Source organism: Lithobates pipiens, unplaced genomic scaffold (assembly GCF_037356315.1).
Source record: "Lithobates pipiens isolate NorthernLeopardFrog02 unplaced genomic scaffold, aLitPip1_a1.2 Scaffold_13, whole genome shotgun sequence".
Taxonomy (NCBI): Eukaryota; Metazoa; Chordata; class Amphibia; order Anura; family Ranidae; genus Lithobates; species Lithobates pipiens.
In genome coordinates, this window is record NW_027507718.1 from 81243503 (window position 1) to 81257953 (window position 14451).

Here is a 14451-nt window from a genome sequence, read left to right on the forward strand (position 1 = left end):
CTCTCAGGGGAGAGGAGACAGATCGTGTGTTCATACTAGGGAACACAGTTAACCCCTTGATCCCCGCCAGTGTTAACCCCTTCCCTGCCAATGTCATTTATACAGTAATCAATGGCTATTTTTAGCTCTGATCGCTGTATAAATGTCAATGGTCCCAAAATAGTGTCAAAAGTGTCTGATCTGACCGCCGCAATATCACAGTCTCGATAAAAATCACAGATCGCCGCCATTACTAGTAAAAAAATATATATATTAATAATGACATAAGTCTATCCCCTATCCCTTATTTTGTAGATGCTATAACTTTTGTGTAAACCAATCAATATTCGCTTATTACGATTTTTTTTTTTACCAAAAATATGTATATCAGCCTAAACTGAGGAAAAAACATTTTTTGGTTTTGTTTTTTTAATTGAGATATTTATTACAGCAAAAACTTCAAAATATTGTGTTATCTTTTTTCAAAATTGTCGCTCTTTTTTTGTTTATAGCGCAACAATTAAAAACCGCAGATATGATCAATTATCAGCAAAAGAAAGCTCTAGTTGTGGGGGGGGGGGAAAGACATACATTTTGTTTGGGTACAATGTCGCACGACCATGCAATTGTCAGCTAAAGTGACGCAGTGCCGAATCGCAAAAAATGGCCTGGTCAGGAAGGGGGCAAATCCTTCCGGGGCTGTAGTGGTTAATCTCTTGTTTATAGACATAACTACTGACCACTTTTACTTAGAGGCCACAGCAAACATAAACACTTCCATTAATTTTAAGTATTTTTTGACATTTTGATCATTTATTTAGGTAGTGGACAAAGGTTATGATGAGTAGCCAAATCAATAGATTTCTTTTGTCTTTTTATGAACGTTTTATTATGTATGCTCCATGTCTATATAATCTGATGATAAGGAATAGGTTTGGACATTTTTTACTATCCGTCATATTCATACTAAATGCCACTAAGGATTTATTAATGTACATTATTATTTACAATTTAATGCCCAACTGGATTTGAAGGGTCTTATTTTATAGTGTACACATACATTGCTTTCATTATTTATTACCGAAGACTTATCATTTGTTTTTTACATGAAGATATCGTTGGGTTTTTTTTTTTTTTTTGTTCTTTTGTGTTTTTTGCTTTTTTTTTTTTCTCACAGCTTTTCATCTTGTATCGTTTTAAATTCTATTTGAATATGTTTTCATTGTAGATACCATTTAGATGGAACTGATGATCATAGGAAATTACTATATTAATCAGAAAATGTCTAGAATATGTCAAGGCTGGGAAAATGCTTGTCACATTCATCCAACAAATGTTTTATAAATAGACCATATTGTGCCCACACAAGACTTTTTAAATAATTATTTTAAGACTTGTTTAACAATTTTAGTTCATCTTGTTGGGAAAATTGCATTTGTGACTTAATTCTGCAAGAGAACTGTAGGGGAAAGATGGTGCAGCAGATGTTGAGAGGAATCAGAATGCTCTTTATAGATCTGGAGAAGTGAAACCATCTTTTTGTTTATTTCTATGTACAGCAAAAAAATAGTCCTGCATATAAAGTACACTGGATGCTTCCTGCAATAATACAAGCTAACACTCATTATTACTAAAACAATCATATGCAATACTGGTAGAAGGGTGCAGAAGAGCTGGGTGAGCAGCCAGGGCCTAGTCTGCTAGGGCACTATATAGCATTAGAATGCCACCGGAGCGTGATAAGGCGGGTTTGTGTTAACTTTACCTTCAAACATTTTAACTAGCTTCTGTTCAATTTCTGTAAATGTTCCATTCTTGATGTTGTTATAAAAGTTCTGCAAATAATCCAGAGCATCTTGGGTACGGGCATCCTCGTTAATTATGAGTGCATTATTACATTTCTGTTACAGCAAAGGAAAGAGGGTGTTAAGAAAATTATATGATTAACCAAGTAAAAGGCCAAACTACATGAATTGGTACTGAAAATTTTTGAAAAGTTTATTCGGTATTGGATTCCTTCCTATATGCTAGAAGTCTTATTTATGCATCAGAATTTTGCTAAAAAAAAATCTGTCATCTAAAGCCCCATACACACTATCAGATTTTCTGCAGATTTTTGTCTTCAAATTTACCAAAACCATATAATATGAGGTCAAACCTTAGGAGTTTCAGTTTGTATGCAATCAGGCAGGCCCTTCTACTACATGGTTTTGGTAAATCTGAAGACAAAAATCAGCAGAAAATCTGATAGTGTGTATGGGGCTTAACACTGCTACTTTATTTCCCTATACTTTATGGATATCTCTTTCAGGGAATTATTATTGTGTGTGGTTTTCCCTACTTTGCAGTAAAAATAACTTTATAGTTACAAATACAACCATTACTATGCTAATATGCAATTCATGAAAGCCTAAAGCCTAGTACACACAGGCCGAATGTTGGACGACATTGGCCAGTTCAATAAAAAAGGCCAACATTTGGCCCCTGTGTATGGCAGCCGGTCATTCGACGGCTTCTGTTAAATGAGCATGCTGGGAAACCAGCAACCGATTGTCTCCGATCAGTGCTCTCAGCCAATGGCTGAGAGCGCTGACCGGAGTATTTTGGCTGGAGGGGGGCTGTCCCCCTGTCAGAGCACAGTAGCACAGCAGGGCAGATCGATGTACTAACATTGGATTGTAGGTGAAGCAGCTACGACCAGAGCTGTCAGTTTTTTGTTTTTTTTAAACTTGTAGTGTGTACCAGGCTTAAGTTTGGTCAAAAATAAATAAATAAAAATGAGTACAAGGAATGATATTATCCATCTGATGTGTGCCTTGTGTTGCTGGCTTCTGCATTAGATGAAAATGTCCCCCTCCCCCAACCCCTGCCACTGTAAGTTTGATGTGCAAGGGACCTGGCATATGCACCCATCAAGAGTGTAGTGCTGGCTACCGCGCTGCTGGATGGACGTCTGCTAGCACAGCTCCGCTCCAGCAACGGGAACCGAGCGACATACACTCACCACTGCTGACTTGTAGACACCTTACCGATCACCTGAAGGCCCGGGCACCTGGGTGAAATGTCCAGAAAGCGGAGAGGAGCGGTGGCTCCGAAGAAACTGGATGATTTCTTCCGACGGGAAGGCCGCGACCCGCGGCAAGATGGCGCCGGCCCATGCTCACGTGCGGCCTCCTCCTCAGACGGCTCTGCAGCAACCAGCCCGGAGAATGGAGAGGCAGATTACCGCCGCTCCCCGGAGGTCTCCACGCCGCTGTCTCGCAGCCCGGCCAAATCCAAGCCACGAATGGCTTCGGACACCACACAGGTGAGCAAGGGCCGGGATCCATTAGAGGACACAAAGGAACTCATTGACCCCTTCACTGCCTTCCCCACCACGGACGGGCCTATATCTGACACAACCCTGAAAGAGATGCTTCTCTCACTCCGCACCTCCATGCACAATGATATGCTTCATTGCCTTAATAACTTTAAAACTGAGGTAGGAGAACTGGGCTCAAGAGTTGATCATATCGAATCTAAAATGGGAGACTTTGCCACCTCACACAATACCCTGATTGACGCTCACAGCGACCAAGCCGAAGAAGTCGCATGGCTCAAAGCTAAAGTCGCAGACTTAGAAGACAGGTCCCGCAGAAATAATATTAAGGTGCGGGGGGTCCCGGAGGATGTCCTCCCTGCACAACTTCAGCAGTATGCCCAGGACCTAATGAAGGCATTCCTCCCCTCCCTGCCCCAAACAGAGTTGCAAAAGAGTGTAGTGCTTAGATCTGAGAAGAGCAGTCGGAGGTTATGTGACCGTCCAAAAAAGATCTGAGATAAGGTATTTAGACTCACCGTTTTATACAAACATGTACACTGTATAGGATGGCTTGATAGAACAGAGGGGCTGGCAGTAATCTTTCTTTTATTTTACTGCCAGCTACTAATAGTGGCAGGAGGGAAGTAGCAGCTGACACACACAGGAGCTGACAAACAGGGAGGGAGGGGGAGAGAGGAGAGCAGCGGCATGACGGAGGCACGTAACCTGACCACGGTAATCTCGGATCAGCATGATTACCATGGTCAGCACACTTAGGTGGACACAGGAACAGGCAGGATCAACCAGGTTTTTTTTACAGTATAGAGAGGGACAGATTAGACAGCACAAGCACTGTGCTGTTTAACCTGCTATACGGGAACAAGATCTTTTTTTTTTCTTTTTTTAGGGTCACAACTGCTTTAACTTAGATTTTAATCACATTTTTAAATCTCAAAGTTCTTCCTACTTCAATTCATGAAGGAGGAATTTTTTTTTCACTATAAGAAGGAAAGTAAAACTATAAAAGCTGCATACCCGTAAATGTTCAGTATATGTGAACAGAGCACTACACAGACGACTCTCCTCCATTTTATCTTCCAGCTGCAGCAAACGGCATTTCTTCTGAATGGCAATAATCCAGTTGTCATACTTCTGGGTTCCAAAAGTTTGGCTCTGAATATCCGACATAGTCTCTAAAGCCACAATACAGTAATTGCATTTACTATTAATATAACCTTTGTACTGATTGCAGGTACAGCTGCAATTATGATAACCAGAAAGCAATGCAACTGATGTATTTTACTCCGCAAATAGATTCAGCTAGGAATATGACAGCCATTACATAGAGACAGATTTTATGTAAAAATACTAATTAATGTAATGTAAATAAGCCATGGCAAGGACAAATAGCTCTATATTTAAAAAAAATATGGACTGGACTATGTTCAGGCTAGTAGCCAATAGCTTTGCTCTTGTACTTTGATCTGAGCATGCGTGGCACTTTGTTCAATCGGAATTCTCTACAAACGATCTGAAAAAGTCCGATCGGATTTTGTTGTCGGAAAATTTGAGATCCTGCTCTCAAATTTTTCGGTCGGAATTACCGACGGAAAAAGTCAGATAGAGCCCACACATGATCGGATTTTCCGACAATATAATCCAATCGGACATTTTCCATCAGAATTTCCGACCATGTGTACGGGGCATAAGTGTATGTTTCCTTTAAATAACACATGTTCTTTTTTTCTCTAAGACCCCTTTCACACCACCCCGCCCATAGCGTCGGCGGTAAAACGCCGCTATTTTCAGCTGCGTTTTACCGTCGGATTTGCGGTGCATTTCGGCCTCTAGCGGGGCGTTTTTACCCCCCGCTAGCGGCCGAGAAAGGGTTAAAACCGCCAGCAATACACCACAATAATGGCGTTTTGGCGGTGGTATTAAAGCGCTGCCCCATTGATTTCAATGGGGAGCAGCGGTGGAGGAGCGAAAACACACCGCTCCTTCACCGCTCCAAAGAAGCTGCTGGCAGGACTTTTCCCTGACGTCCTGACAGCGCACCACTGTAGTGTGAAAGCCCTCGGGCTTTCACACTACAGACAATGGTCCAGCTTTTTCAGGGCGGATTGCAGGCGCTATTTCTAACGCTATAGCACCTGCAAAACGCCCTGGTGTGAAAGGGGTCTAAGAACAGAAGTTAGACCCCTTTCACACCAGGGCGTTTTGCAAGCGCAAGCGCTATAGATGTGTGGGACTACCTATGATTCCCCTCACAGCTGTGCGGGAGTAGCTATAATTCCCCTCAGAGCTGTGTGGGACTACCTATAATTCTCCTCAGAGCTGTGTGGAAATAGCTATAATTCTCCTCAGAGCTGTGTGGGACTACCTATAATTTCCCTCAGAGCTGTGTGGGAGTAGCTATAATTCTCCTCAGAGCTGTGTGGGACTATCTATAATTCTCCTCAGAGCTGTGTGGGACTACCTATAATTCTACTCAGAGCTGTGTGGGACTACCTATAATTCTCCTCAGAGCTGCGTGGGAGTAGGTATAATTCCCCTCAGAGCTGTGTGGGAGGAGCTATAATTATCCTCAGAGCTGTGTGGGACTACTTATAATTCCCCTCAGAGCTGTGTGGGACTACCTATAATTCTCCTCAGAGCTGTGTGGGACTACCTATAATTCCCCTCAGAGCTGTGTGGGACTAGCTATAATTCTCCTCAGAGATGTGTGGGACTACCTATGATTCCCCTCAGAGCTGTGCGGGAGTAGCTATAATTCCCCTCAGAGCTGTGTGGGACTACCTATAATTCTCCTCAGAGCTGTGTGGGAGAAGCTATAATTCCCCTCAGAGCTGTGTGCCACTACCTATAATTCTCCACAGAGCTGTGTAGGAGGAGCTATAATTCTCCTCAGAGCTGAGTGGGACTAGATATAATTCTCCTCAGAGCTGTGTGGGACTATCTATAATTCTCCTCAGAGCTGTGTGGGACTACCTATAATTCTACTCAGAGCTGTGTGGGACTACCTATAATTCTCCACAGAGCTGCGTGGGAGTAGGTATAATTCCCCTCAGAGCTGTGTGGGAGGAGCTATAATTCTCCTCAGAGCTGTGTGGGACTACTTATAATTCCCCTCAGAGCTGTGTAGGAGTAACTATAATTCTCCTCAGAGCTGTGTGGGACTACCTATGATTCCCCTCAGAGCTGTGTGGGACTAGCTATAATTCTCCTCAGAGATGTGTGGGACTACCTATGATTCCCCTCAGAGCTGTGCAGGAGTAGCTATAATTCCCCTCAGAGCGTTGTGGGACTACCTATAATTCTCCTCAGAGCTGTGTGGTAGAAGCTATAATTCCCCTCAGAGCTGTGTGGGAGGAGCTATAATTCCCCTCAGAGATGTGTGGGACTACCTATAATTCTCCTCAGAGCTGTGTGGGAGAAGCTATAATTCCCCTTAGAGCTGTGTGGGAGGAGCTATAATTCCCCTCAGCGCTGTGTGGGAGGAGCTATAATTCCCCTCAGAGCTGTGTGGGAGGAGCTATAATTCCCCTCAGAGCTGTGTGGGAGTAACTATAATTCCCATCAGAGCTGTGTGGGACTACCTATAATTCTCAGAGCTGTGTGGGAATACTTATAATTCTCCTCAGAGCTGTGTGGGAGTAGCTATAATTCCTCTCTGAGCTGTGTGGGAGTAGCTATAATTCTCCTCAGAGCTATGTAGGAGTATCTATAATTCTCCTCAGAGCTGTGTGGGACTACCTATAATTCCCCTCAGAGTTGTGTGGGAATAGCTATAATTCCCCTCAGAGCTGTGTGGGAGTAGCTATAATTACCCTCAGAGCTGTGTGGGAGGAGCAATAATTCTCCTCAGAGCTGTGTGAGACTACTTATAATTCCCCTCAGAGCTGTGTGGGAGTAGCTATAATTACCCTCAGAGCTGTGTGGGAGTAGCTATAATTACCCTCAGAGCTCTGTGAGAGGAGCTATAATTATCATCAGAACTGTGTGGGAGGAGCTATAATTCCCCTCAGAGCTGTGTGGGAGGAGCTATAATTCCCCTCAGAGCTGTGTGGGGCTACCTATAATTCCACTCAGAGCCGTGTGGGACTACCTATAATTCCCCTCAGAGCTGTGTGGGACTACATATAATTCCCTTCAGAGCTGTATGGGAGTAGCTATAATTCCCCTCAGAGCTGTGTGGGAGTAGCTATAATTCTCCTCAGAGCTGTGTGGGACTATCTATAATTCTCCTCAGAGCTGTGTGGGACTACCTATTATTCTACTCAGAGCTGTGTGGTGATCACCCAGAGACGGTCTTGCTGGGAAGGCCCGGAAAGAGATTTCCGCCATCTGTGGGAAAAATCAATTTGCAGACAAGTTACGATTGATATATTTTCATACCACGAGGATACATATGCTGCAGCATTACTCATAGGAGATTGAATCGGCCCTCTAGTGGTAGAAGTTTATAGCATTTGATGATTGTGCACAGAGAAGTGAAGGAGAAGTCCATTGGAATTACTTTCTTTTGCCTTACTATTCCATCTCTGAGGTGAGAGTTCTGGGAGCCTGATCCTTTGGAACATTTGGTCCTGTTCTTTCTCCAGTGCTTTTTCACTACACACTTACACTATTGGTGTGTTTATTTTTGAAATATTTACATTGACTCTTGTTTTCTTCACATTTTTATACATTATTTATTTTTTGTGGCATCATTTGCGCAGGACTCTTTTTTAATTATTCAAGTGATAGTTTGTGTTTACTATTTTGTCCCGCTGCATTTTTTGTTTTATTTAGTAGCACTTGCACTTTCGTTATTCCACAGATTGTTACATTATATTTTGTTATGCACGTAGATTTATTTCACGTCTAGCACATAGTGGCGCGAGGGTCCATTTTACACTACCTATAATTCCCCTCAGAGCTGTGTGGGACTACCTATAATTCCCCTCAGAGCTATGTAGGAGTAGCTATAATTCTCCTCAGAGCTGTGTGGGAGTAGCTATAATTCTCCTCAGAGTTGTGTGGGAATAGCTATAATTCCCCTCAGAGCTGTGTGGGAGTAGCTATAATTCCCCTCAAAGCTGTGTGGGAGTAGCTATAATTACCCTCAGAGCTGTGTGGGAGGAGCTATAATTCTCCTCAGAGCTGTGTGGGACTACTTATAATTCCCCTCAGAACTGTGTGGGAGTAGCTATAATTCCCCTCAGAGCTGTGTGGGAGGAGCTATAATTCCCATCAGCGCTGTGTGGGAGGAGCTATAATTCCCCTCAGAGCTGTGTGGCAGGAGCTATAATTCCCCTCAGCGCGGTGTGGGAGGAGCTATAATTCCCCTCAGAGCTGTGTGGGAGGAGCTATAATTCTCCTCATAGCTGTGTGGGACTACCTATAATTCCCATCAGAGCTGTGTGGGACTACCTATAATTCCCCTCAGAGCTGTGTGGGAGTAGCTATAATTCTCCTCAGAGCTGTGTGGGACTATCTATAATTCTCCTCAGAGCTGTGTGGAACTACCTATAATTCTACTCAGAGCTGTGTGGGACTACCTATAATTCCCCTCAGAGCTGTGTGGGAGTAGCTATAATTCCCCTCAGAGCTGTGTGGAAGGAGCTATAATTCCCCTCAGAGCTGTGTGGGAGGAGCTATAATTCCCCTCAGAGCTGTGTGGGAGGAGCTAAAATTCTCCTCAGAGCTGTGTGGGACTACCTATAATTCCCATCAGAGCTGTGTGGGACTACCTATAATTCCCCTCAGAGCTGTGTGGGAGTAGCTATAATTCTCCTCAGAGCTGTGTGGGACTATCTATAATTCTCCTTTAGAGCTGTGTGGGACTACCTATAATTCTACTCAGAGCTGTGTGGGACTACCTATAATTCTACTCAGAGCTGTGTGGGACTACCTATAATTCTACTCAGAGCTGTGTGGGACTACCTATAATTCCCCTCAGAGCTGTGTGGGAGTAGCTATAATTCCCCTCAGAGCTGTATGGGAGTAGCTATAATTCTCCTCAGAGCTGTGGGGGACTATCTCTAATTCTCCTCAGAGCTGTGTGGAACTACCTATAATTCTACTCAGAGCTGTGTGGGACTACCTATAATTCCCCTCAGAGCTGTGTGGGAGTAGCTATAATTCCCCTCAGAGCTGTGTGGGAGGAGCTATAATTCCCCTCAGAGCTGTGTGGGAGGAGCAAAAATTTCATCTCAGAGCTGTGTGGTAGGAGCTATAATTCCCCTCAGAGCTGTGTGGGAGGAGCTATAATTCTCCTCAGAGCTGTGTGGGACTACCTATAATTCCCATCAGAGCTGTGTGGGACTACCTATAATTCCCCTCAGAGCTGTGTGGGACTACCTATAATTCCCCTCAGAGCTGTGTGGGAGTAGCTATAATTCTCCTCAGAGCTGTGTGGGACTATCTATAATTCTCCTCAGAGCTGTGTGGGACTACCTATAATTCTACTCAGAGCTGTGTGGGACTACCTATAATTCTACTCAGAGCTGTGTGGGACTACCTATAATTGTCCTCAGAGCTGTGTGGGACTACCTATAATTCCCCTCAGAGCTGTGTGGGAGTAGCTATCATTCTCCTCAGAGCTGCGTGGGACTATATATAATTCTCCTCAGAGCTGTGTGGGACTACCTATAATTCTACTCAGAGCTGTGTGGGACTACCTATAATTCTACTCAGAGCTGTGTGGGACTACCTATAATTGTCCTCAGAGCTGTGTGGGACTACCTATAGTTCCCCTCAGAGCTGTGTGGGAGTAGCTATAATTCTCCTCAGAGCTGTGTGGGACTAGCTATAATTCTCCTCAGAGCTGTGTGGGACTACCTATAATTCTAGTCAGAGCTGTGTGGGACTACCTATAATTCCCCTCAGAGCTGTGTGGGAGTAGCTATAATTCCCCTTAGAGCTGTATGGGAGTAGCTATAATTCTCCTCAGAGCTGTGGGGGACTATCTCAAATTCTCCTCAGAGCTGTGTGGAACTACCTATAATTCTACTCAGAGCTGTCTGGGACTACCTATAATTCCCCTCAGAGCTGTGTGGGAGTAGCTATAATTCCCCTCAGAGCTGTGTGGGAGGAGCTATAATTCCCCTCAGAGCTGTGTGGGAGGAGCTATAATTCTCCTCAGAGCTGTGTGGGACTACCTATAATTCCCCTCAGAGCTGTGTGGGAGTAGCTATAATTCTCCTCAGAGCTGTGTGGGACTATCTATAATTCTCCTTTAGAGCTGTGTGGGACTACCTATAATTCTACTCAGAGCTGTGTGGGACTACCTATAATTCTACTCAGAGCTGTGTGGGACTACCTATAATTCTACTCAGAGCTGTGTGGGACTACCTATAATTCCCCTCAGAGCTGTGTGGGAGTAGCTATAATTCCCCTCAGAGCTGTATGGGAGTAGCTATAATTCTCCTCAGAGCTGTGGGGGACTATCTCTAATTCTCCTCAGAGCTGTGTGGAACTACCTATAATTCTACTCAGAGCTGTCTGGGACTACCTATAATTCCCCTCAGAGCTGTGTGGGAGCAGCTATAATTCCCCTCAGAGCTGTGTGGGAGGAGCTATAATTCCTCTCAGAGCTGTGTGGTAGGAGCTATAATTCCCCTCAGAGCTGTGTGGGAGGAGCTATAATTCTCCTCAGAGCTGTGTGGGACTACCTATAATTCCCATCAGAGCTGTGTGGGACTACCTATAATTCCCCTCAGAGCTGTGTGGGACTACCTATAATTCCCCTCAGAGCTGTGTGGGAGTAGCTATAATTCTCCTCAGAGCTGTGTGGGACTATCTATAAATCTCCTCAGAGCTGTGTGGGACTACCTATAATTCTACTCAGAGCTGTGTGGGACTACCTATAATTCTACTCAGAGCTGTGTGGGACTACCTATAATTGTCCTCAGAGCTGTGTGGGACAACCTATAATTCCCCTCAGAGCTGTGTGGGAGTAGCTATAATTCTCCTCAGAGCTGTGTGGGAGTAGCTATAATTCCCCTCAGAGCTGTGTGGGAGGAGCTATAATTCCCATCAGAGCTGTGTGGGAGGAGCTATAATTCCCATCAGAGCTGTGTGGGACTACCTATAATTCCCCTCAGAGCTGTGTGGGAGTAGCTATAATTCTCCTCAGAGCTGCGTGGGACTATATATAATTCTCCTCAGAGCTGTGTGGGACTACCTATAATTCTACTCAGAGCTGTGTGGGACTACCTATAATTCTACTCAGAGCTGTGTGGGACTACCTATAATTGTCCTCAGAGCTGTGTGGGACTACCTATAGTTCCCCTCAGAGCTGTGTGGGAGTAGCTATAATTCTCCTCAGAGCTGTGTGGGACTAGCTATAATTCTCCTTAGAGCTGTGTGGGACTACCTATAATTCTACTCAGAGCTGTGTGGGACTACCTATAATTCTACTCAGAGCTGTGTGGGACTACCTATAATTCCCCTCAGAGCTGTGTGGGAGTAGCTATAATTCCCCTCAGAGCTGTATGGGAGTAGCTATAATTCTCCTCAGAGCTGTGGGGGACTATCTCTAATTCTCCTCAGAGCTGTGTGGGACTACCTATAATTCTACTCAGAGCTGTGTGGGACTACCTATAATTCTCCTCAGAGCTGCGTGGGAGTAGGTATAATTCCCCTCAGAGCTGTGTGGGAGGAGCTATAATTATCCTCAGAGCTGTGTGGGACTACTTATAATTCCCCTCAGAGCTGTGTGGGACTACCTATAATTCTCCTCAGAGCTGTGTGGGACTACCTATAATTCCCCTCAGAGCTGTGTGGGACTAGCTATAATTCTCCTCAGAGATGTGTGGGACTACCTATGATTCCCCTCAGAGCTGTGCGGGAGTAGCTATAATTCCCCTCAGAGCTGTGTGGGACTACCTATAATTCTCCTCAGAGCTGTGTGGGAGAAGCTATAATTCCCCTCAGAGCTGTGTGCCACTACCTATAATTCTCCACAGAGCTGTGTAGGAGGAGCTATAATTCTCCTCAGAGCTGAGTGGGACTAGATATAATTCTCCTCAGAGCTGTGTGGGACTATCTATAATTCTCCTCAGAGCTGTGTGGGACTACCTATAATTCTACTCAGAGCTGTGTGGGACTACCTATAATTCTCCACAGAGCTGCGTGGGAGTAGGTATAATTCCCCTCAGAGCTGTGTGGGAGGAGCTATAATTCTCCTCAGAGCTGTGTGGGACTACTTATAATTCCCCTCAGAGCTGTGTAGGAGTAACTATAATTCTCCTCAGAGCTGTGTGGGACTACCTATAATTCCCCTCAGAGCTGTGTGGGACTAGCTATAATTCTCCTCAGAGATGTGTGGGACTACCTATGATTCCCCTCAGAGCTGTGCAGGAGTAGCTATAATTCCCCTCAGAGCATTGTGGGACTACCTATAATTCTCCTCAGAGCTGTGTGGTAGAAGCTATAATTCCCCTCAGAGCTGTGTGGGAGGAGCTATAATTCCCCTCAGAGATGTGTGGGACTACCTATAATTCTCCTCAGAGCTGTGTGGGAGAAGCTATAATTCCCCTTAGAGCTGTGTGGGAGGAGCTATAATTCCCCTCAGCGCTGTGTGGGAGGAGCTATAATTCCCCTCAGAGCTGTGTGGGAGGAGCTATAATTCCCCTCAGAGCTGTGTGGGAGTAACTATAATTCCCATCAGAGCTGTGTGGGACTACCTATAATTCTCAGAGCTGTGTGGGAATACTTATAATTCTCCTCAGAGCTGTGTGGGAGTAGCTATAATTCCTCTCTGAGCTGTGTGGGAGTAGCTATAATTCTCCTCAGAGCTATGTAGGAGTATCTATAATTCTCCTCAGAGCTGTGTGGGACTACCTATAATTCCCCTCAGAGTTGTGTGGGAATAGCTATAATTCCCCTCAGAGCTGTGTGGGAGTAGCTATAATTACCCTCAGAGCTGTGTGGGAGGAGCAATAATTCTCCTCAGAGCTGTGTGCGACTACTTATAATTCCCCTCAGAGCTGTGTGGGAGTAGCTATAATTACCCTCAGAGCTGTGTGGGAGTAGCTATAATTACCCTCAGAGCTCTGTGGGAGGAGCTATAATTATCATCAGAACTGTGTGGGAGGAGCTATAATTCCCCTCAGAGCTGTGTGGGAGGAGCTATAATTCCCCTCAGAGCTGTGTGGGGCTACCTATAATTCCACTCAGAGCCGTGTGGGACTACCTATAATTCCCCTCAGAGCTGTGTGGGACTACATATAATTCCCTTCAGAGCTGTATGGGAGTAGCTATAATTCCCCTCAGAGCTGTGTGGGAGTAGCTATAATTCTCCTCAGAGCTGTGTGGGACTATCTATAATTCTCCTCAGAGCTGTGTGGGACTACCTATTATTCTACTCAGAGCTGTGTGGGACTACCTATAATTCCCCTCAGAGCTGTGTGGGACTACCTATAATTCCCCTCAGAGCTATGTAGGAGTAGCTATAATTCTCCTCAGAGCTGTGTGGGAGTAGCTATAATTCTCCTCAGAGTTGTGTGGGAATAGCTATAATTCCCCTCAGAGCTGTGTGGGAGTAGCTATAATTCCCCTCAAAGCTGTGTGGGAGTAGCTATAATTACCCTCAGAGCTGTGTGGGAGGAGCTATAATTCTCCTCAGAGCTGTGTGGGACTACTTATAATTCCCCTCAGAGCTGTGTGGGAGTAGCTATAATTCCCCTCAGAGCTGTGTGGGAGGAGCTATAATTCCCATCAGCGCTGTGTGGGAGGAGCTATAATTCCCCTCAGAGCTGTGTGGCAGGAGCTATAATTCCCCTGAGCGCGGTGTGGGAGGAGCTATAATTCCCCTCAGAGCTGTGTGGGAGGAGCTATAATTCTCCTCATAGCTGTGTGGGACTACCTATAATTCCCATCAGAGCTGTGTGGGACTACCTATAATTCCCCTCAGAGCTGTGTGGGAGTAGTTATAATTCTCCTCAGAGCTGTGTGGGACTATCTATAATTCTCCTCAGAGCTGTGTGGAACTACCTATAATTCTACTCAGAGCTGTGTGGGACTACCTATAATTCCCCTCAGAGCTGTGTGGGAGTAGCTATAATTCCCCTCAGAGCTGTGTTGAAGGAGCTATAATTCCCCTCAGAGCTGTGTGGGAGGAGCTATAATTCCCCTCAGAGCTGTGTGGGAGGAGCTATAATTCTCCTCAGAGCTGTGTGGGA

The 14451-nt window shown here is 44.9% G+C and overlaps 1 protein-coding gene across 2 annotated transcripts in view; it reads right to left on the reverse strand.

Annotated features, from left to right (window-relative positions):
- Positions 1-14451, reverse strand: part of LOC143974133 (antiviral innate immune response receptor RIG-I-like) — a 111179-nt gene that overhangs the window by 23321 nt on the left and 73407 nt on the right. For both annotated transcript variants that reach the window (XM_077475247.1, XM_077475246.1), the window contains exons 13-14: positions 4316-4473; positions 1745-1880 (exon numbers count right to left, since the gene is read on the reverse strand). In XM_077475247.1, the coding sequence (XP_077331373.1) occupies positions 1745-1880; positions 4316-4473 (294 nt within the window). The remainder of the gene's footprint in view (positions 1-1744; positions 1881-4315; positions 4474-14451) is intronic.